The sequence below is a fragment of the Ursus maritimus genome, unplaced genomic scaffold (assembly GCF_017311325.1).
Source record: "Ursus maritimus isolate PB19 unplaced genomic scaffold, ASM1731132v1 scaffold_15, whole genome shotgun sequence".
NCBI lineage: Eukaryota > Metazoa > Chordata > Mammalia > Carnivora > Ursidae > Ursus > Ursus maritimus.
This window is the reverse complement of record NW_024423897.1, coordinates 22874665-22890929: the sequence shown is the minus strand read 5'-3', so window position 1 is coordinate 22890929 and position 16265 is coordinate 22874665. Positions and strand designations below refer to the sequence as shown.

The 16265-nt window shown below is 48.2% G+C and overlaps 1 protein-coding gene across 2 annotated transcripts in view; it reads right to left on the bottom strand.

The window, feature by feature from the left end:
• CSF1R (colony stimulating factor 1 receptor) overlaps nt 1–8558 on the bottom strand; it is a 29549-nt gene extending 20991 nt beyond the window's left edge. For both annotated transcript variants that reach the window (XM_008692517.2, XM_008692518.2), the window contains exons 1-5: nt 8364–8558; nt 4125–4382; nt 3400–3684; nt 1859–1995; nt 1033–1192 (exon numbers count right to left, since the gene is read on the bottom strand). In XM_008692517.2, the coding sequence (XP_008690739.1) occupies nt 1033–1192; nt 1859–1995; nt 3400–3684; nt 4125–4382; nt 8364–8412 (889 nt within the window). In that variant the 5' untranslated portion in view covers nt 8413–8558. The remainder of the gene's footprint in view (nt 1–1032; nt 1193–1858; nt 1996–3399; nt 3685–4124; nt 4383–8363) is intronic.
• Nucleotides 8559–16265: the final 7707 nt, after the last annotated feature.

Sequence of the window (16265 nt, the reverse complement as noted above, 5' to 3'; positions counted from 1 at the left end):
ATAACATCGAACACATGAGGCGTGGCCAGAATGAAATCACTCAGCCTGTCTTGACCTTGAGAAACTCCCACTTAGCTTGTCCAGCCTCCGATCTCCCATCCACTGCGCAGGGCATCGGACTGGCCTTCTCAGATGACATTTCCGGGGCACACTTAGGCAGCATGTACTCTGTGCCAGAGTTAGATCGGTAGAGAGATAGATAGATAGGTTCACTTAATTCTCACAACAAACCGATGAGACCGTAACTGCTAGTACCGTCAGTATCCCCGTCTTGCAGTTAAGCAACGTGCGAGTCATTGGCGGAGCCAGGTTGGGGTGCTGCCATGATGTACCCCTCCACGCAGTCTGATCCCGTCACTGTCCTCTTCAACTCTCAGTGACTTCCCAGCGGGATAGGCTGCAAACCTGCCCGTTTTACTGTCTGGTTGCTGCCTCTACCCCTGCTTCTCTCTGGCCACATGCCCCACCACTCACATCCCTGCCATTGCCAGCTTCTGCCCACGTCTCAGATGCTTTCTGCTCTCTTTCCCTTTGGGCCATCCACATGCTGTGCTCTTGCCCCCTTCCTTTCCTACTTCTTCTGCCTCGCTAACCTACCTCCATTCTTTTGGGCCTAATTTAGGCCACTTTGTGCAAGCCAGGGTCAAGGGACCCTCTTGGTGTTTGCAGGACACTCTGTGCTTCCTGCATGATTGCCCGGGTGAGCCTTGTCTGCTCCTGTGTCCCTGTGATGGTGTTCCCGGCACGAAGGGATGAATAAAGAAGTGAACAACAGTCTAGTAGGGAGCTATGGGATGCCAATCACGAAACAAAAGGCAGTAAGGCCCTGTAGGAGCTCCAGGAAGGGAGTGAGGGATTCAGGGGAAGGATCTGGGAAGGATCCCAGCGGCGTGGCTCCCTGGCCTGGCCCAGGATAAGGGGAGGCTAGTGCAGGTGTTCTTAACAGCGTCTCCTCATTGTCCGCATCAGCTCCCTCCTTTCCAATTCGCCCCAGGATCCCTGTCAACCCTCCCCCATTACCCTCGTGCTCACCTACCACCCGGAAGAGCATGGAGGTGGAGTTGATGCCTCGGACATTGGTGGCCACACAGGAGTAGTTGCCAGCATCTTGGAAGCCTACATGATGGAGCTCGAGGGTCAGGACTTTTTGGTACTGGTTACCTTGGAAGTCGGATTGTTGAGGGATTGTGAGCTGTAGCCAGAAGGTATGAAAATGGGATACCAATGTTGTTTAGGGATTAGAAAACTCTGGGTTTAAATTGTCAGGCTTTAAAGATTACTATATGCCTTTCCTTGGGCAAGAGACTGAACTCTGAGCCTCAGTGTCTTCATCTGTAAAATGGGACTAACACCAACCCATGCTCCTAGGGCTGCAGGGAAGAACAATGAGCTATTGCATGTAAATGGGGGTAAAGTTGTACCTGGCACGTGGTAGGCACAGTGGGACAGGAAGGAGCTCTTAGGAGCAGCCCAATGCCATTCTCTTTTGGAGTACTCCCTCTGCTTCCCTCTCTCCTAGTCTTTCTGAAATGGCCTTTATATTCCTGGGCTTCAAGGTGGCCAAGAAACCCGTTGCTCAGTCAGAAGTGAATTAACCTCTGGCTCTTGTCTACAGGCTGGGGCAAAGGGCATGGGTCAAGGGAGTAGAGTACCATCTCCCTCCCCCCGACAAGAATCAGTGGCTTGAGCCCAAGTCCTGGTTCTGAATCAGCTATTGACTGGCAGTGAGATCTTAGGGCGTGGGCTGTGCCCTCAGTCCAGAGAGCCAGCTGGTAGCGGGACTGGGGCTCTACCCTGCAGGGCCTGATGTGCTGGGAGGATGGGCACCCTTCACCCTGCTGTCTCCCCACGGACTGACCTTGGTGTCTCCATGTTGGAGGAAGACGTCAAAGTTAACATCAACGTTGCTGGCTGAGCACACGATCTTGGCAGGCTCTCCCTGAATCCGTACCAGCTCTGCAGGTTCCAGCATCAAGGTCGGGGGCCCTGGGATGACTGAGGCCAGGGGAAGCGACCCATGAACACCCAGGCAGGAGCTGTCACTCTGCTCCCTGCCACAGGCCAGAAACAGGCTGGGACCCCCAGCAAGCTTCCATCGTAAATCCTGGGGGGCAGCTTGGAGGCCTCAGACAGCATGTCTTGTCTTTGAAACAGACTTTGAGAAGTCCACTTCCCCTCATCCCCACACCTCTTCCCAGTCTCACCCTGTTCTCAGCTCTGGGCGCCTGCAGCAGCCACCTGGAAGGCCCCCGCTTCCCCTCTGGCCCCCGCACAATGCAGAGTCCTCGCAGCAGCCTGAGGGAGCTCTTAAGAACGTAGAGTAGATCTCTTGCGTCTCCTGGGACGGTATCTGGTGGCTTCCACCACTCTTGGGATTCAAGTCCCGGCCCGTTACTGACCTACCACCCGAGCCCCTGCAGCCTCATGCTCGCGCCCCGCTCCGTAGCCACACCGGCCTTCCCGCCACGCAGACTGCACACTTGCCCACCCTCCTGGAGGGCTTTTCCTTCCACATCGTGAGTGGGCCCAGAGACACTAAGGGACTCATCCAAAGTCACCAAGGGGGTTCTGGCAGAAAGAGGGCCCAGGGCTCTGCCAGATGGAGTGGCCCCCTCTGCCCACATGGTGGGGTCCTGCAACTTCCTGAACAGGTCTCATGGCCTCAGAACCCATGGCATTGTTGCCCGCCATGCTGCTGTGACCCAGACCCTCACTGCAGGGACCTGATTCCTGTCTCAAGCCCAGTGTCAAGCCTGGGGTCCTGCGTACTCACACCAGGCCTTCCAGAAACCAGAATCCAGTGCACCAGCCTAGCTGGGGCAAGAGGGACAGGTGGGAGACTTCACCACCATTGTCACCCCCATGGTGAGAGCTGTCACGTGCACCTACACCCACCTCTCCATCACTTGGCTCACTGCCCCTCCTGCTTGTGCCCAGCACCCAGCACCGGGCCGGCATGGAGTGGAAATCCATGTCTGACGGTGTGGGACAGCTTGGGGCCCTCCTTCCGTTCTTGAAACAGTCAGACCCTGTTCCCACCTCATGACTTTGCACCTGCTGAGTTTTGCATGGCCACCTGCTTCCCATGATTCCTAGTTCAGCTGGAATAAAATGTCACTCTCTCAGAGAGCCCCCCCCCATGCCCTTGTGGAATGATTTGCATAGCATGTCTCATGAGCTGAGACAATCTTGGGCTGTCCCTCTGTGCCCGACACACCTTGCTTGTCTTGCCCCCTCAGGCCCCTGTGGATGACCATGGTGCGATTGGAAGGAAGGCGTGAAAGAAGAGGGACAGCCCATTGCTCCCCATGGGTCCAGGCCCGGCCTCGGCTCGCATGCCTGCCGGCTCTCACATGCCCCTGCCCTCCGCCCTGGCCTGCCCCTCCCAGCCCCACGCACCTTTCTGCACTTTAAGCCAGATGCTCGTCGAGGTTACCATGCTGCCGCCCACTCGAGCGCTGCATTGGTAGCCGTGGGTCTCAGTGAACTGGGCCTTGTGGATGGTGAAGCCATACCAGGGCGAGAAGGAATAGTTGGTTTGGCGCATGACGGGCCGGCCCCGCACCCGCATCAACGAGACGCCTGCCTCCAGCGCGGGGTCGGTGAGCAGGCAAGGCAGCAGTGCGTCCTGACCCTCCAACACCGTCACTTCCTGGGCCATCACCTTCCAAGGCCGAGCGGGGTCTGGGGTGGAGGGGGTACGGGGTTACAACCGCCCTCCCTCCACCAGGCCAAGCGGTCCCTGGACACTGGCGACAGGGAGGCTCGGAGAAGCTGATCGTTTGCCTGAGGTCACGCAATACCAGAGAAGCTCAGCGGATGCTTCCGAGTGGGGGCGCTGGAGCCGGGTTCAGCCCTCCTCCTGGGTGCTGTGTGACTTTGGGCAAATGACTCAACCCGTCTGAGCCTCTGGAAATTGGACATAATCCTGGAACCTACATCACAGGGTTACTATGAGAACTACAGTAAATTGGAAGCACTGCCGCCTGTCTTTGTCAAGGGCAGGTGCTCAGCCCATGTGGAGTTGCTTTATTATGGTTGTTGATATTAGGGCCTGGCCCTCTTGCCCATTCCTGGTGGGGCCTGTTGGGCCAGGCCTCTTGGGGTGGGCCCGGAGTCCTCACCTTTGACATAGAGGTGGATGGTGGCACTGCCCCCCAGGGGGCTTCCAGGCTCGGTGCAGCGATAGGTCCCGGTGTGCAGGAAGGTGGCGTTATTCGTGGTCAGGATGCTGCTGGGGGCCTCAGTGTCTAGGTTCCAATGGGGGAAGATGGGGCCGTCCCATTCCACGCTGCCGTTGCCCACACATCGCAGGGTCACCATTGTGCCTGGCTCCACGACCAGCTCAGGGCCACTGGGCTCTATCACTGGGACTCCTTGAACTGGTGTGTGGGGGGGCAAATAGGGGACAGAAGTGAGCCCTGAGGAGACCCTCCCTGGTCTGATGATCCCAGCCTCCTGGCGGGAGACGTGTGGTGCTGGGGTTCAGCTGTGACTGGGGATCGCCTCAAGAAAGTTCTGGCCCTCTTTGTCATTTGCTCAGCCCCCCACCTCCAATCTGCTCAGCCAGGGACTGATGTCCAGCAGCTCCCTCCTCTGAGTAATGGGCACTGGGAGCTTTCTCGGGCCCAGTCTGCTGCTGTCCTGCGGGGTCCTCCCACCTCAGTCTTCCCAGCTGTGGCCGAAACATTCTCCCCACGGTTGGACCCTATCGGCCCCATGTACAAGATGGGCTGTATCCCTAGTGCCAAACCCAGGACCTGGCTCAAAGCAGGGGGCTCAAATGAGCAACGGAAAAAACAAATGAATGGAACGTTCGTGGCAAAGTCCTCCGACTTGATTCGTAGGGGAAAGAAGAGAAGGGTCGTAGGATCTTGGCCCAGCAGAGTTAGAAAGGTTCCGGGAATCTTGTGTCATGCCCTCTCCCACCACTGGACATCTACTCTGCAGCACAGTGGGATGGTTCAGAGGTTCTGTGCCTCAGTTGCCCCACCTATAAAATGGGGGCAATAAGTGTATGCATTTAATGGGATGCCAGGAGGTTTAAGGGTATGGAAAGCCTTTGGAACCTTATCTGTCACCAAATAAACACTCAGTAAGGGCTGGTCAGCAGTCTAGCCCAGCACACCAGCACCACTGTGTTTACTAGGAAGCCAATCTCTTTTAAGGAAAATTTTCTTAAAGGAGAAAAGAGAACTTGAAACCCATATCAGGTCCTCCGGGAAGAAGGCCCGTTGCCTCTGCAGTGTCAGCATTTTTCCAGGCCTAAAATAGGGGCAAAGGAGGGAAGTGAGAGCTGATTCAAGGCCGTGGAGGGGCAGCCAGGCGCCCCCCGAGCGCGTGTGGGCGGAAGCACATTGCTGGTGTCCAGCCCGGCCCCCAGTTTCCGCTCAGCCTGCAGCCTTTCTCCCAGGGATGTTCTCACTTCTGTTTCCTGGCCCTCCTGGCTACCAACCCTCTCCCACAGAGAGACCCCAGGAGAAGGAGTGCAACCTGCTGCACATTGGAACATTCTGGGCTGCAGGGCCTGGCTCTGCCACTGACCACCTGGGTGCCCCTAATGAATCCGACCGCTCTACTCTGGTGACAGGGACCTGGACACTGCTGCTCCCAGGGCATCGGCTGAATTCAGGGTTCTCCACTGTCCTGCACAAAAGTTCCTGGAGTGGGTTTTTCCACCCCACCATAGACTCCAGAATTGGAAAGATCGTCTCTGTCAAATTATTTCAGGATGGCTTCATTAATGTTTTGATGTTATGCCCGTCTAGAGGGGTTTGCCTTGCTGCCTGATCTGACGAGCATAAAGAATTGAGGGAACTGGTGAATACTGCCAAGCCAACACTTGGGGGGTCGTAGCCCTCCTGGGCCACGTGACCACCAGGGAGAGGGGCGGGCGTCATTTCTGGCAGGCTGTCGGCAAATCCCAGCAGGGCTGGTGCTGTCCTTTTCAGCTGCAGCAATGTGGGGCTCCCGCTGGGGTTTGACCGCGGGGAAGAGCTTGGACTGTGGGGTCGCAGCCACACAGGCAGACACTTGCTCCTCCCTTACGCTGGGTAGGTTGCTTAACCTCTCTGACCCTCAGGCTACTCTTCCTTCCAGGGGAAATAGTCCCTTTCCACCTGGGAGGTCCTGGGAGGGTTCAGCGAGGCAATAGCGGCCCCAGGCTCAGTCCACTGCCCTTGCCCTGGGCTACTGCCTCGGTTGCCACACTTCTAACCCTCGCTTCTGGTCCTGACACTCTAATATCTAAAGGTTTTAACTTTTTTTTTTTTTACTTTTTTTTTTTTTTTTAAAGTAGGGTCCGTGCCCAGCGTGGAGCCCAACATGGGGCTTGAACTCGCAACTTTGAGATTAAGACCTGAGCTGAGATCGAGAGTCAAATGCTTAACCATCCTGAGCCACCCAGATGCCTCTGAAGTTTTTAACTTTTCAAGGTCACCGTCTGTGCACCCTCCGAGGTCTCGGATTCTGTGATTCTCGCTGTGTTCCGCTTCTGTACCCACCCGGTCTCAGTGGCGCCTTCTTCTGCCCCTCCCCTGCCCTGTCCCTCTAGCCCCTGTCTTGGCCTCCTGGAAATGTGGTCAGAGAAATGTGTCCTGTTTTGTCCTGTCCTGTTGTCCCGTATATTCACGCAGGGCCAGGCTGACACCCTCAACTTCTGCCCCTAACTTCCCCCTGCTGGTTTGGCTGGCGGGGAAGAGAAAGCCTGCTTAGGCCTGTCCTCCTTGGGGTGGGGGCTGGAGCTTAGCGGACACTGACCAAGGTCCCCGTCTGTGCCTGTCTCTCATCTCAGCTCCGGGATGTGGCCCAACCTCCATTCCTCTCCCTCAGTGCCCCCTCCACACTGCACACCAAGGCCTGGGGACATAGCCCCGTCCTCAGCCCAGGATCTTAGCGGGCCTCTGCCCATCTCTAGGGTGTTCGGAGCCTGGCCCTTGACTCCCTCACAGCCACCCCTGCACCCCCATTCTCTCACCACTGGTCTGTTGGGCTGAAATCTGAGGCTTCTAGGCTGATGCCTCCCATCTTTTCTTTCTTCCGGGTCTAGGTGCTGGACAACCCTCCCGCCAACACAACAGTGCCCCACAGGCAGGTACTGGGCAGGAAGATAGGACAGGGCAGTGATATAAAACCCATGGGACTTTCTGGAGAGAGGGAAATAGTTCCTATCTTCATTGGGGTGGTGGGTACACAAGCATATGCATTTGTCAAACCTCATCAGACTGTGTACTTAAGAATCTGTGCTTTCTACTTTATGCAAATTACATCTCAATAACAAAGAACAGACACTCAAGCCCAGAGATGTTGGTGGGCCATCTCCTCATCGGGGACCAGATGCACCTCTCCCCAGGGTGCTGCAGCCCCAGGACTATGGGGAGGCCAGAGTTGAGGCTTCCTTCCCACCCCACCCCCATCCTGGCCCAAGATCCCTCCAAATAAGCATGTGATAAAATACAACTGTAACTACAAGCCAAGCAGCCAGCCCCTCACCTCCAGTGAGGCACCCGCCTGGGATGGAGCTCCGCACCAGTGCGGCTGCTACCAGAGCTAGAGGTGGGACGGGGTCTGCCTCACAGCTCCCTGTGCTGAGGCCCAGCAGCCTGTCTCTGGGAGCACTCTGCCCAGGGAGACCCACACTGTGCTCCCCCCAGGCCCTCCTCTAGTCCTCCTCTGCTCTCCTCCCAAATTCACCTCCCCTGAGCCTCACCTCACCAGAGAGGCTAACCTCTTATCCTCCCCTCCAGCCCCTTACCCGAGCCTCCCAAGGAATGACCCCTGCCCCCTCCGGCCTTTCCAAGTCGGATCCTGCCTGCTCTCTGTGGCTCACAGGCTGGCGGGGCTGGCAGAGCCATCGGGAGCTCTCTGGGGCCTCCCCACTAGCTGTAGGTCTGGACCAGCAGCAATGGCCTCTCCTAGGAGCTTGTTAGAAATGCAGAACTTTGTACCTGGGCCCTACTGAGTCAGAATGTGCACTCTAACAAGATCCCCAGGTAATCTGTGTGCAGAGCGGAGTTTGAAATGCATTCTTCAGTCCAGCTCACCACTGCCCCCCACACTTGCCATTGAATAGATGTGGACACTGAAGCCCTGGGGCATCAGGGGCTTGTTCAGGGTACATGGTGAGTCAGCTTCTGAGCTGGGACAGACCTGCAGCCCTGGCTGGGCTTCTTCCACCCCACCCACACCCTCTTTTCCCTCCACTGCCTCTCCAAAGCAGCCTGTCTCTGGGACAGGCCCTGCAAACCTGCGGTCCAGAGCGGAGACACCCAGGGAGGGAAGGACATTACGGGGTCCTTGCACAGGGGCCTTCTTTGTCACTCATCCCCCCCCCCAATCTGCAAAGTCCCCGGTTTTGCTCTTACCATGCCAAGTTGTGGCCACCAGCAGGACCAGCAGAGCCCCTGGGCCCATGGCCTCAGTGGGGGAGGCGGCAGGCTGATGCGGGGCTGAGAGGTGGGTAAGGCACTGGGATCTCAGCTGCTAGCTCCACAGGGACCAGGACCGCTGGGCACACGTTCTCTCTGCTGTACTGGCTGTTTCTCTTGTTCTCCTCTTCCTCCTCCTCCTTCTTGGGCTGATCCCCTTCTTCCCCTTTTAGCTAGGCAAGGCAACCACAGAGTTTGGAAATCTTGGGTCTTTAGAAGAAAACAAAGCCATGACCCCCAGGGGGAGGGGTTGGAGTCTGGGACAGGCCCAGCCTGAGCCTAGGGGAGCTGGCTAAGTTTAGGGGCCTTCTGAAGCCACCTTCAAAGGATCCTGGGAGAAGAGACATGCCCAAAGTCAAGCAGTCAGTCAGTAGCACAAATAGGGGAGTCTCTAGGGTGACCAGGCAGCTCTGGCTTAGCCAAAAGGAAAGTTAGGTTGGTCTGGGAGAGCCTGAGGATAGAAGCAAGAAGCTTCTATTTCCAGGACCCTCCACAGCTAAGCCCTTTCCATTCACTCTTTCCTCCAGTTCCCATAGAACATTTATGTAATGGGTACTATTGCCATTCCCATTTTGCAAATGGAAAAACTGAGGCTCAGAGAGCTCAAACACCTTAAACTTACCCATAGTTACATGGCTACTGAATGGCAGAGGTGGGATTTGGATCTAGACAGCCTGGTTGCAGAACTTTTTTTACATCAGTTAATTAAGTTATTTGTTTGTTTGTTTGTTTGTTTGTTTTTACAAAGAGTCTAATTGTGCTGCTATATTTCTTCAGAACAATAGCATTCCTCTGCCCCTTCCTTCCCTGGAGTCAATTGCTTTTACCCCTTTTAATGGAGTCCCCTAGTATTTTCCTTCTTATTTCTAAATACTATGGTTGTAAAGTTACTTCATGAAACTAAAAAAATTCCAATATAACATCGGTCCAAGAAAATGACTAGTCTTTCCATGTACTCACGTATATGTAATCTATTTTATATATACATTTTTTTTCAGGAAATTGTTTTGAACCTCAGGTAACCATGAATACCAATCAAAACTGACTCAAGAAGAAATAGAATATCTGAATAGACTTATAACTAGTAAAGAGATTAAATCAATAAACAAAAACCTCCCAACAAAGAAAAACCCACGACCAGATGACTTCACTGGTAAGTTCTACAAAATACTTGAAGAATTAACCCTAATTCTTCTCAAACTCATTCAAAAAATAGAAGAGAATGGGGCGCCTGGGTGGCTCAGTCGTTAAGCATCTGCCTTCAGCTTAGGGCGTGATCCCAGCGTTCTGGGATCGAGCCCCACATCAGGCTTCTCCGCTAGGAGCCTGCTTTTCCTCTCCCACTCACCCTGCTTGTGTTCCCTTTCTCGCTGGCTGTCTCTTTCTGTCAAATAAATAAATAAAATCTTTGAAAAAAAAAGAGAAAGGAACATTTTTCAACTCATTCTGTGAAGACAGCATTACCTTGATACTAAAACCAGACAAAGACATCACAAGAAAATAGAACTACAGACCAATGTTCCTGATGAACATAGACCCAAACATCCTCGGCAAAATACTAGCAAGCCAAATCCCATAGCACATTACAGTGATTGTACACCACGGCCAAATGAGATTTATCCCAGAAATGCTAAGACCGTTCAACACGTGAAAATCAGTCTAAAACACTACATTGATAAGAGTGAAAAAAAAAAAAAAAGCCCACGTGATCATCCCAAATGATGCAGAAAAAAATCTTCAACAAAATTTATGATTTAAAAAAGAAACCAACAAACGAGGAATATAAGGCAACATCTTTAAACGTGATTAAAACCGTAGATGAAGAGCACCTGGGTGGCTCAGTTGGTTAAGAGTCTGCCTTCAGCTCGGGTCATGATCCCAGTGTCCTGGGATCGAGCCCGCATCGGGCTCCCTGCTCAGCGGGGAGCCTGCTTCTCCCTGTTTCTCTGCCTGCAGCTCTCCCTGCTGTGCTCTCTGTCTCTCTGTCAAATAAATAAATAAAATCTTAAAAAAAAAAACAAACCAAAAGCCCATAGATGAAAAACTCACAGCTAACTCTATGGTGAAAGATTGAAAGCGTTTTCCCTTAAATCAGGAAGAAGACAAGGATACCACCTTCACTGCTTCTGTTCAACACTGTCCTAGACGTTCTAGGCAGAGCAATCACAGAGAAAAAGAAGTTTCCAAATTCAAAAGGAAGATGTGAAACTATCTCTCTTCACAGATGACATAATCCTACGTATAGAAAAATCCTAAAGAATCTAGGGGGGGTGCCCATTAGAGCCAAAGTTGTGGGGTATAAGATCACCACACAAAACTCAATTGTATTTCTATAGTAACCATGAACAATCCAAAAAGGGAGTTTAAAAAACGATTTTATTTGCAATAACACCAAAATAAATAAAAATACTTGGGAATAACTTTAACCAAAAAGATGCAAGATATATGCCCTGCAAACCACAAGACATGGCTGAAAGAAATTAAGAAGACAAATAAATGGAAAGACAGCTCATGTTCATGGATTGGAATATTTAACATTGTAAAGATGGCAATCCTCCCCAAAGTGATCTGAAGACTCCGTGCAGGCCCTATTAAAAGCCCAGTGCCATTTTCTCAGAAACAGAGAAGCTGATCCTCAAATCCATAGGGAATTTCAAGAGACTCCAAGTGGACAAAACAATCTTAAAAAAGAACAAAGTTGGAGGTGTCACACTTCCCAGTTTCAAAACTTAATACAAAGCAACAGATATCAAAACAGTGTGGTATTGGCATAAGGACAGGCATATAGATCAGCAGAATAAAATTGAAAGTCCAGAAATAAACCTTTACATCTATGGTTAGTTGATTTTCAACAAAGGTGCCCAGACCATTAATGTGGAAAGAACACTCTTTTCAACAAATGGTGTTAAAAGAACTGGATATCCACATACAAAAGGATGAAGGTAGACCCTTCCCACCATATATAAAAATTATAAAGGGTCAAAGACTTAAATATAAAAGCTAAAACTAAAAAACTCTTAGAAGAAAACACAAGGGGAAATATTCATGACCTGGGCACGGAAATGGTCTCTTGGACATGTCACCAGAAGTGCAAGCAACCAAAAGAAAAGTCAGTAAGTTGGACTCTATTAAAATGAAACACTTTGATGCATCAAAGGACATCATCAAGAGAACAAAAAGAAAAAACCGCAATGAGATACCACCTCACACCAGTTAGTTTGTCCATAACTGAAAAATCAGAAAATAACAAGTGAATGATGTGGAGAAAAGTGAACCCTGGTGCATTGCTGGTGAGAATACAGAAGGGAGCAGCTGCTGTGGAAATCAGTCTGATAGTTCCTCCAAAAGTGAAACACAGGGGCGCCTGGGTGGCTCAGTCAGTTGAGAGGCCGACTCTTGATTTTGGCTCAGGTCATGATCTAGGGTTCTGGGATCGAGCCCCGTGCTCAGTGGGGAGTCTGCTTGAGGATTCTCTCTCTCCCTCTCCCTCTGCCCCTCCCTCAGCTCACATATGCTCTCCTTCTCTCTCAAACAAATACACAAATCTTAAAAAAAGAAGAAAAAGTTAAACACAGAATTACCATATGACCCAGCGATTCCACTCCTAGGCATATCCAAAAGAATTAAAAACAGGGATTCGAGCAAAGACAGTTGATGGGAGGATAGACAAAAACGTGACATCTCCATACAATGGAATGTTATTCAGCCATAAAGAGAATGAGGGGCACCTGGTTGGCTCTCTCGGAAGAGCATGAAACTCTTGATCTCCGGGTTGTGAGTTCGAGCCCCACATTGGTTGTAGAGATTACTAAAAAAATAAAATAAATAATAAAAAAAGAGAGAGACTGAGTACTGATAGATGCCACAACATGCATGAACCTCAAAAACGTTATGCTAGGTGATGGAAGCCAGACACAAAATCACGTACGGTTTGACTACATTTATAAGAAACATCCAGAATACATTAGTCCACGGAGATGGAAAGCTGACTGGTGGTTGCCAGGAGCTGGAGGGAGAGGGGAACGGGGAGCGGCTGCTTGATGGGGAGAGTGTTCCCTTTCGGGGTGATGAGAATATCTCGGAACTAGACAGAAGAGATGGTTGCACAACCTGGTGAGTGCACTACACGTCACTGATTGTACATTGAAGTAGTTGATATTTAAGTTCATGTTATGTGAACTTTACCTTAATTAAAAAAAAAAAAAGAAAAGAAGGGATACAGACTTTCTTAGAAAAACAAAACCATGAAATTCATCGCCAGGAGACCAGCACTACAAAAGAGAAAAAAATGTTAAGGGAAGTTCTTCAGGCAACAAGAGTATGATCCCAGAGAGAACTGGGATATACACAAAAAACAGAGTGCTGGAAATGAAAAATATCGAGGTAAACATAAAAAAGACTTTTATCTTATTTTTAATTGCTCAAGAAGGTAACAGACAGTCTAAAGCAGACATCGGTGAGATTTTTTGTAAAGAACCGCGTAGTGTGTATTTTAGCGTTTGCGAGCCGTTCAATTTATGTGGCAACTGCTTAACGCAGCCATCAGAGTGCAGAAGCAGCGGCTGACGACGCCCAGGCTACTGACCAGCTGTGTTCCCGTAAGACCTGACTTCAAGTGCAGGCTGGCTGTGGGCTGACTCAGAGCAAATAGAGGAGCCATGTATTCTGTGCGTATGGCCTCTGTGGAAGTACAACGTAGGACAGCGATATTACAGAAGACATGCAAGTATGTCTTGTAAGAAAGACCCTTACACTTACTGTAATTGGAGCAGTATAATATGATTTGCAGGTAGGTTTTTTTTTTTAAGATTTTATTTATTTATTTGACAGAGAGAGAGCCAGCAAGAGAGGGAACACAAGCAGGGGGAATGGGAGAGGAAGAAGCAGGCTCCCAGCGGAGTAGCCTGATGTGGGGCTCAGTCCCAGGACCTCGGGATCATGACCTGAGCCGAAGGCAGACGCTTAACGACTGAGCCACCCAGGCCCCCCTGCAGGTAGGTTTTGATTAATTAAAGATATATATTTTAATACCTAGAATAGCCACTAAAATTGTTTAAAAGGTATACGTTATAAGCCAATAGTGGAGATAAAATAGAATCATAATAGAGTCATAAAATATACTCAGTTAATCCAAAGAAAGAAAAAGAGTAGGAAGGAAAGACCAGCGGAAACAAATAGAAACATCTAGCAAGATGGTAGATTTGTCTTATTATCTTAAGGGTAAGCTGATATCCTGTGTGTAAGCAGCCTAAATATACCAATTGAAGACAGAGATTGTCAGATTGGATAAAAAGCTAACTCCAGCTATTTGCTTTCTACCGGAAACGCACTTTAAATGTAAAGACGGATAAATGTAAAAGGACGGAAAAAGATATTCCATGTAAACAATAATCCACAAGAGTGCTGGCGTGCTGCACTGATACCAGACACGGTAGGCTTCTGAACGAGCAGTACTTCTCAGGGTAATGAAGGACATTACATAATGACGAAGGAGTCAGTTATCCAAGATTGACATAATGATTCTAAATGTATATGCACCTCAATAGAGCAGAGCTTCAAAACATAGGAAACAAGACCAATGGAACTGAAAGAACAGACACAGATCTCCGGCGAGACTTCTCTCTCCATAATAAATAGTACAGGTAGAGAGAAAACAGTAAGGATATAGACCTGAACAAAGCTATAAACCAACTTGACCTAATTGCTATTTATGAAATAATCCACTTAACGGTAGCAGAATACACATACTTCTTTAGGGCACATGGAACATTCGCCAAGATTACTATACTCTGGGAGATAAAATAAAATAAAATAAAATAAAATAAAATAAAATAAAATAAAATAAAATAAAATAAAATAAAATAAAATAAAATAAAATAAAATAAAATAAAATAAAATAAAATAAAATAAAATAAAATAAAATAAAATAAAATAAAATAAAATAAAATAAAATAAAATAAAATAAAATAAAATAAAATAAAATAAAATAAAATAAAATAAAATAAAATAAAATAAAATAAAATAAAATAAAATAAAATAAAATAAAATAAAATAAAATAAAATAAAATAAAATAAAATAAAATAAAATAAAATAAAATAAAATAAAATAAAATAAAATAAAATAAAATAAAATAAAATAAAATAAAATAAAATAAAATAAAATAAAATAAAAAACACAAATAACTAGGGGTGCCTGGGTGGCTCAGTCGGTTAAATGTCTGCCTTCAGCTCAGGTCATGATCTCCGGGTCCTGGCATCAAGCCCAGAGTCGGCTCCTCACTGAGTAGGGAGTCTGCTTATCCCTCTATCCCTCCTCATGCTCATGCACTCTCTCTCTCTTTCTCTCAAATAAATAAATAAAATCTTTAAAACAAAACAAAACACAAATAACTAAATTTTACAAATTATTTCTTGCACCATAACAGAATTGAACTTGAATTCATTAATAGAAAGATATCTGGGAAATCCCAAATATTTGGAAATTGAATAACACACTTATAAACAACCCATGAGTCAAAGAGGAAATCACAAAGGGAATCAGAAAATATTTAGAATTGAATGAAAAAATAATCATTTGTACTTCTGTCTTAAGAAACTAGAAAAAGAACAAATTAAACCCAAAGCAACTATAAGGAAGAAACTAAAGATACCACTAGAAATCAATGATATCCAGAAAAAAAATGTTAGAGAAAAACCAGTAAAACCATTGAAAAAAATCAATAAAATATCCAAGGGAAAAAAAAAAAACAAGAAAGACACAAGTTACTAGTCTTGAGAATCAAAGCTTGGACATTACTACCAACCATATGGACACTCAAAGGCTAATAAAGAAATACTCTAAACAACATTAGGCCCATAAATTCGTTAGGTTAGATAAAATGGGCTAATCCCTTGAAAGACACAAAGTGCCAATCTCACATGAATGTCCCTGTATTTATATAAAGCCTTCTAACAATAACAACAGACCCCCAGAAAACGAAAACAAAATTCCAGGCCCAGATATTTTTGCTGGCAAATTCTACAAAACAAGGAAGAGATAATACCAAGTCTACACAAACTTTTCCACAATGTAGCAGAGGAGAGAACACTGCCAGCACTACCCTGATAATGTAAGTATACAAGGATATTGCAAGAAAATAAAACTACAGGCCAATATCGCTGATGAACACAGATGCAAAAAATCCTCAAAAATTTTAGCAAACCAGGGACACCTGTGATGCTCTCGCGGTTAAGCGGCTGCCTTCAGCTCAGGTCATGATCCCAGGGTCCTGGGATCGAGTCCTGCATCAGGCTCCCTGCTCAGCAGGGAGCCTGCTTCTCCCTCTGCCTGCTGCTCCCCCTGCTTGTACTCTCTCTCTCTGACAAATAAATAAATAAAATCTTAAAAAAATATGTTAGCAGGGGCGCCTGGGTAGCACAGTCGTTAGGCGGCTGCCTTCGGCTCAGGGCGTGATCCTGGCGTTCCAGGATCGAGTCCCATATCGGGCTCCTCCGCTGGGAGCCTGCTTCTTCCTTTCCCACTCCCCCTGCTTGTGTTCCCTCTCTCGCTGGCTGTCTCTCTCTGTCAAAATAAATAAATAAAATCTTTAAAAAAAAATATGTTAGCAAACCAAATCCAACAATACATTAAAAAAATCACTCACCACAATCAAGTGGAATTAATTCCAGGGATGCAAGCGTGGCTTGAGTATTTGCAAATCAGTCAGTGTGCGACATCACGTTAACAAGAGAAAGCATAAAAAACAATATGACCATCTCAACAGAATGTAGAAAAGGCATTTGACATAATACAACATCCATTCATGATAAAACCTCTCAACAAAGTAGGTTTGGAAGGAA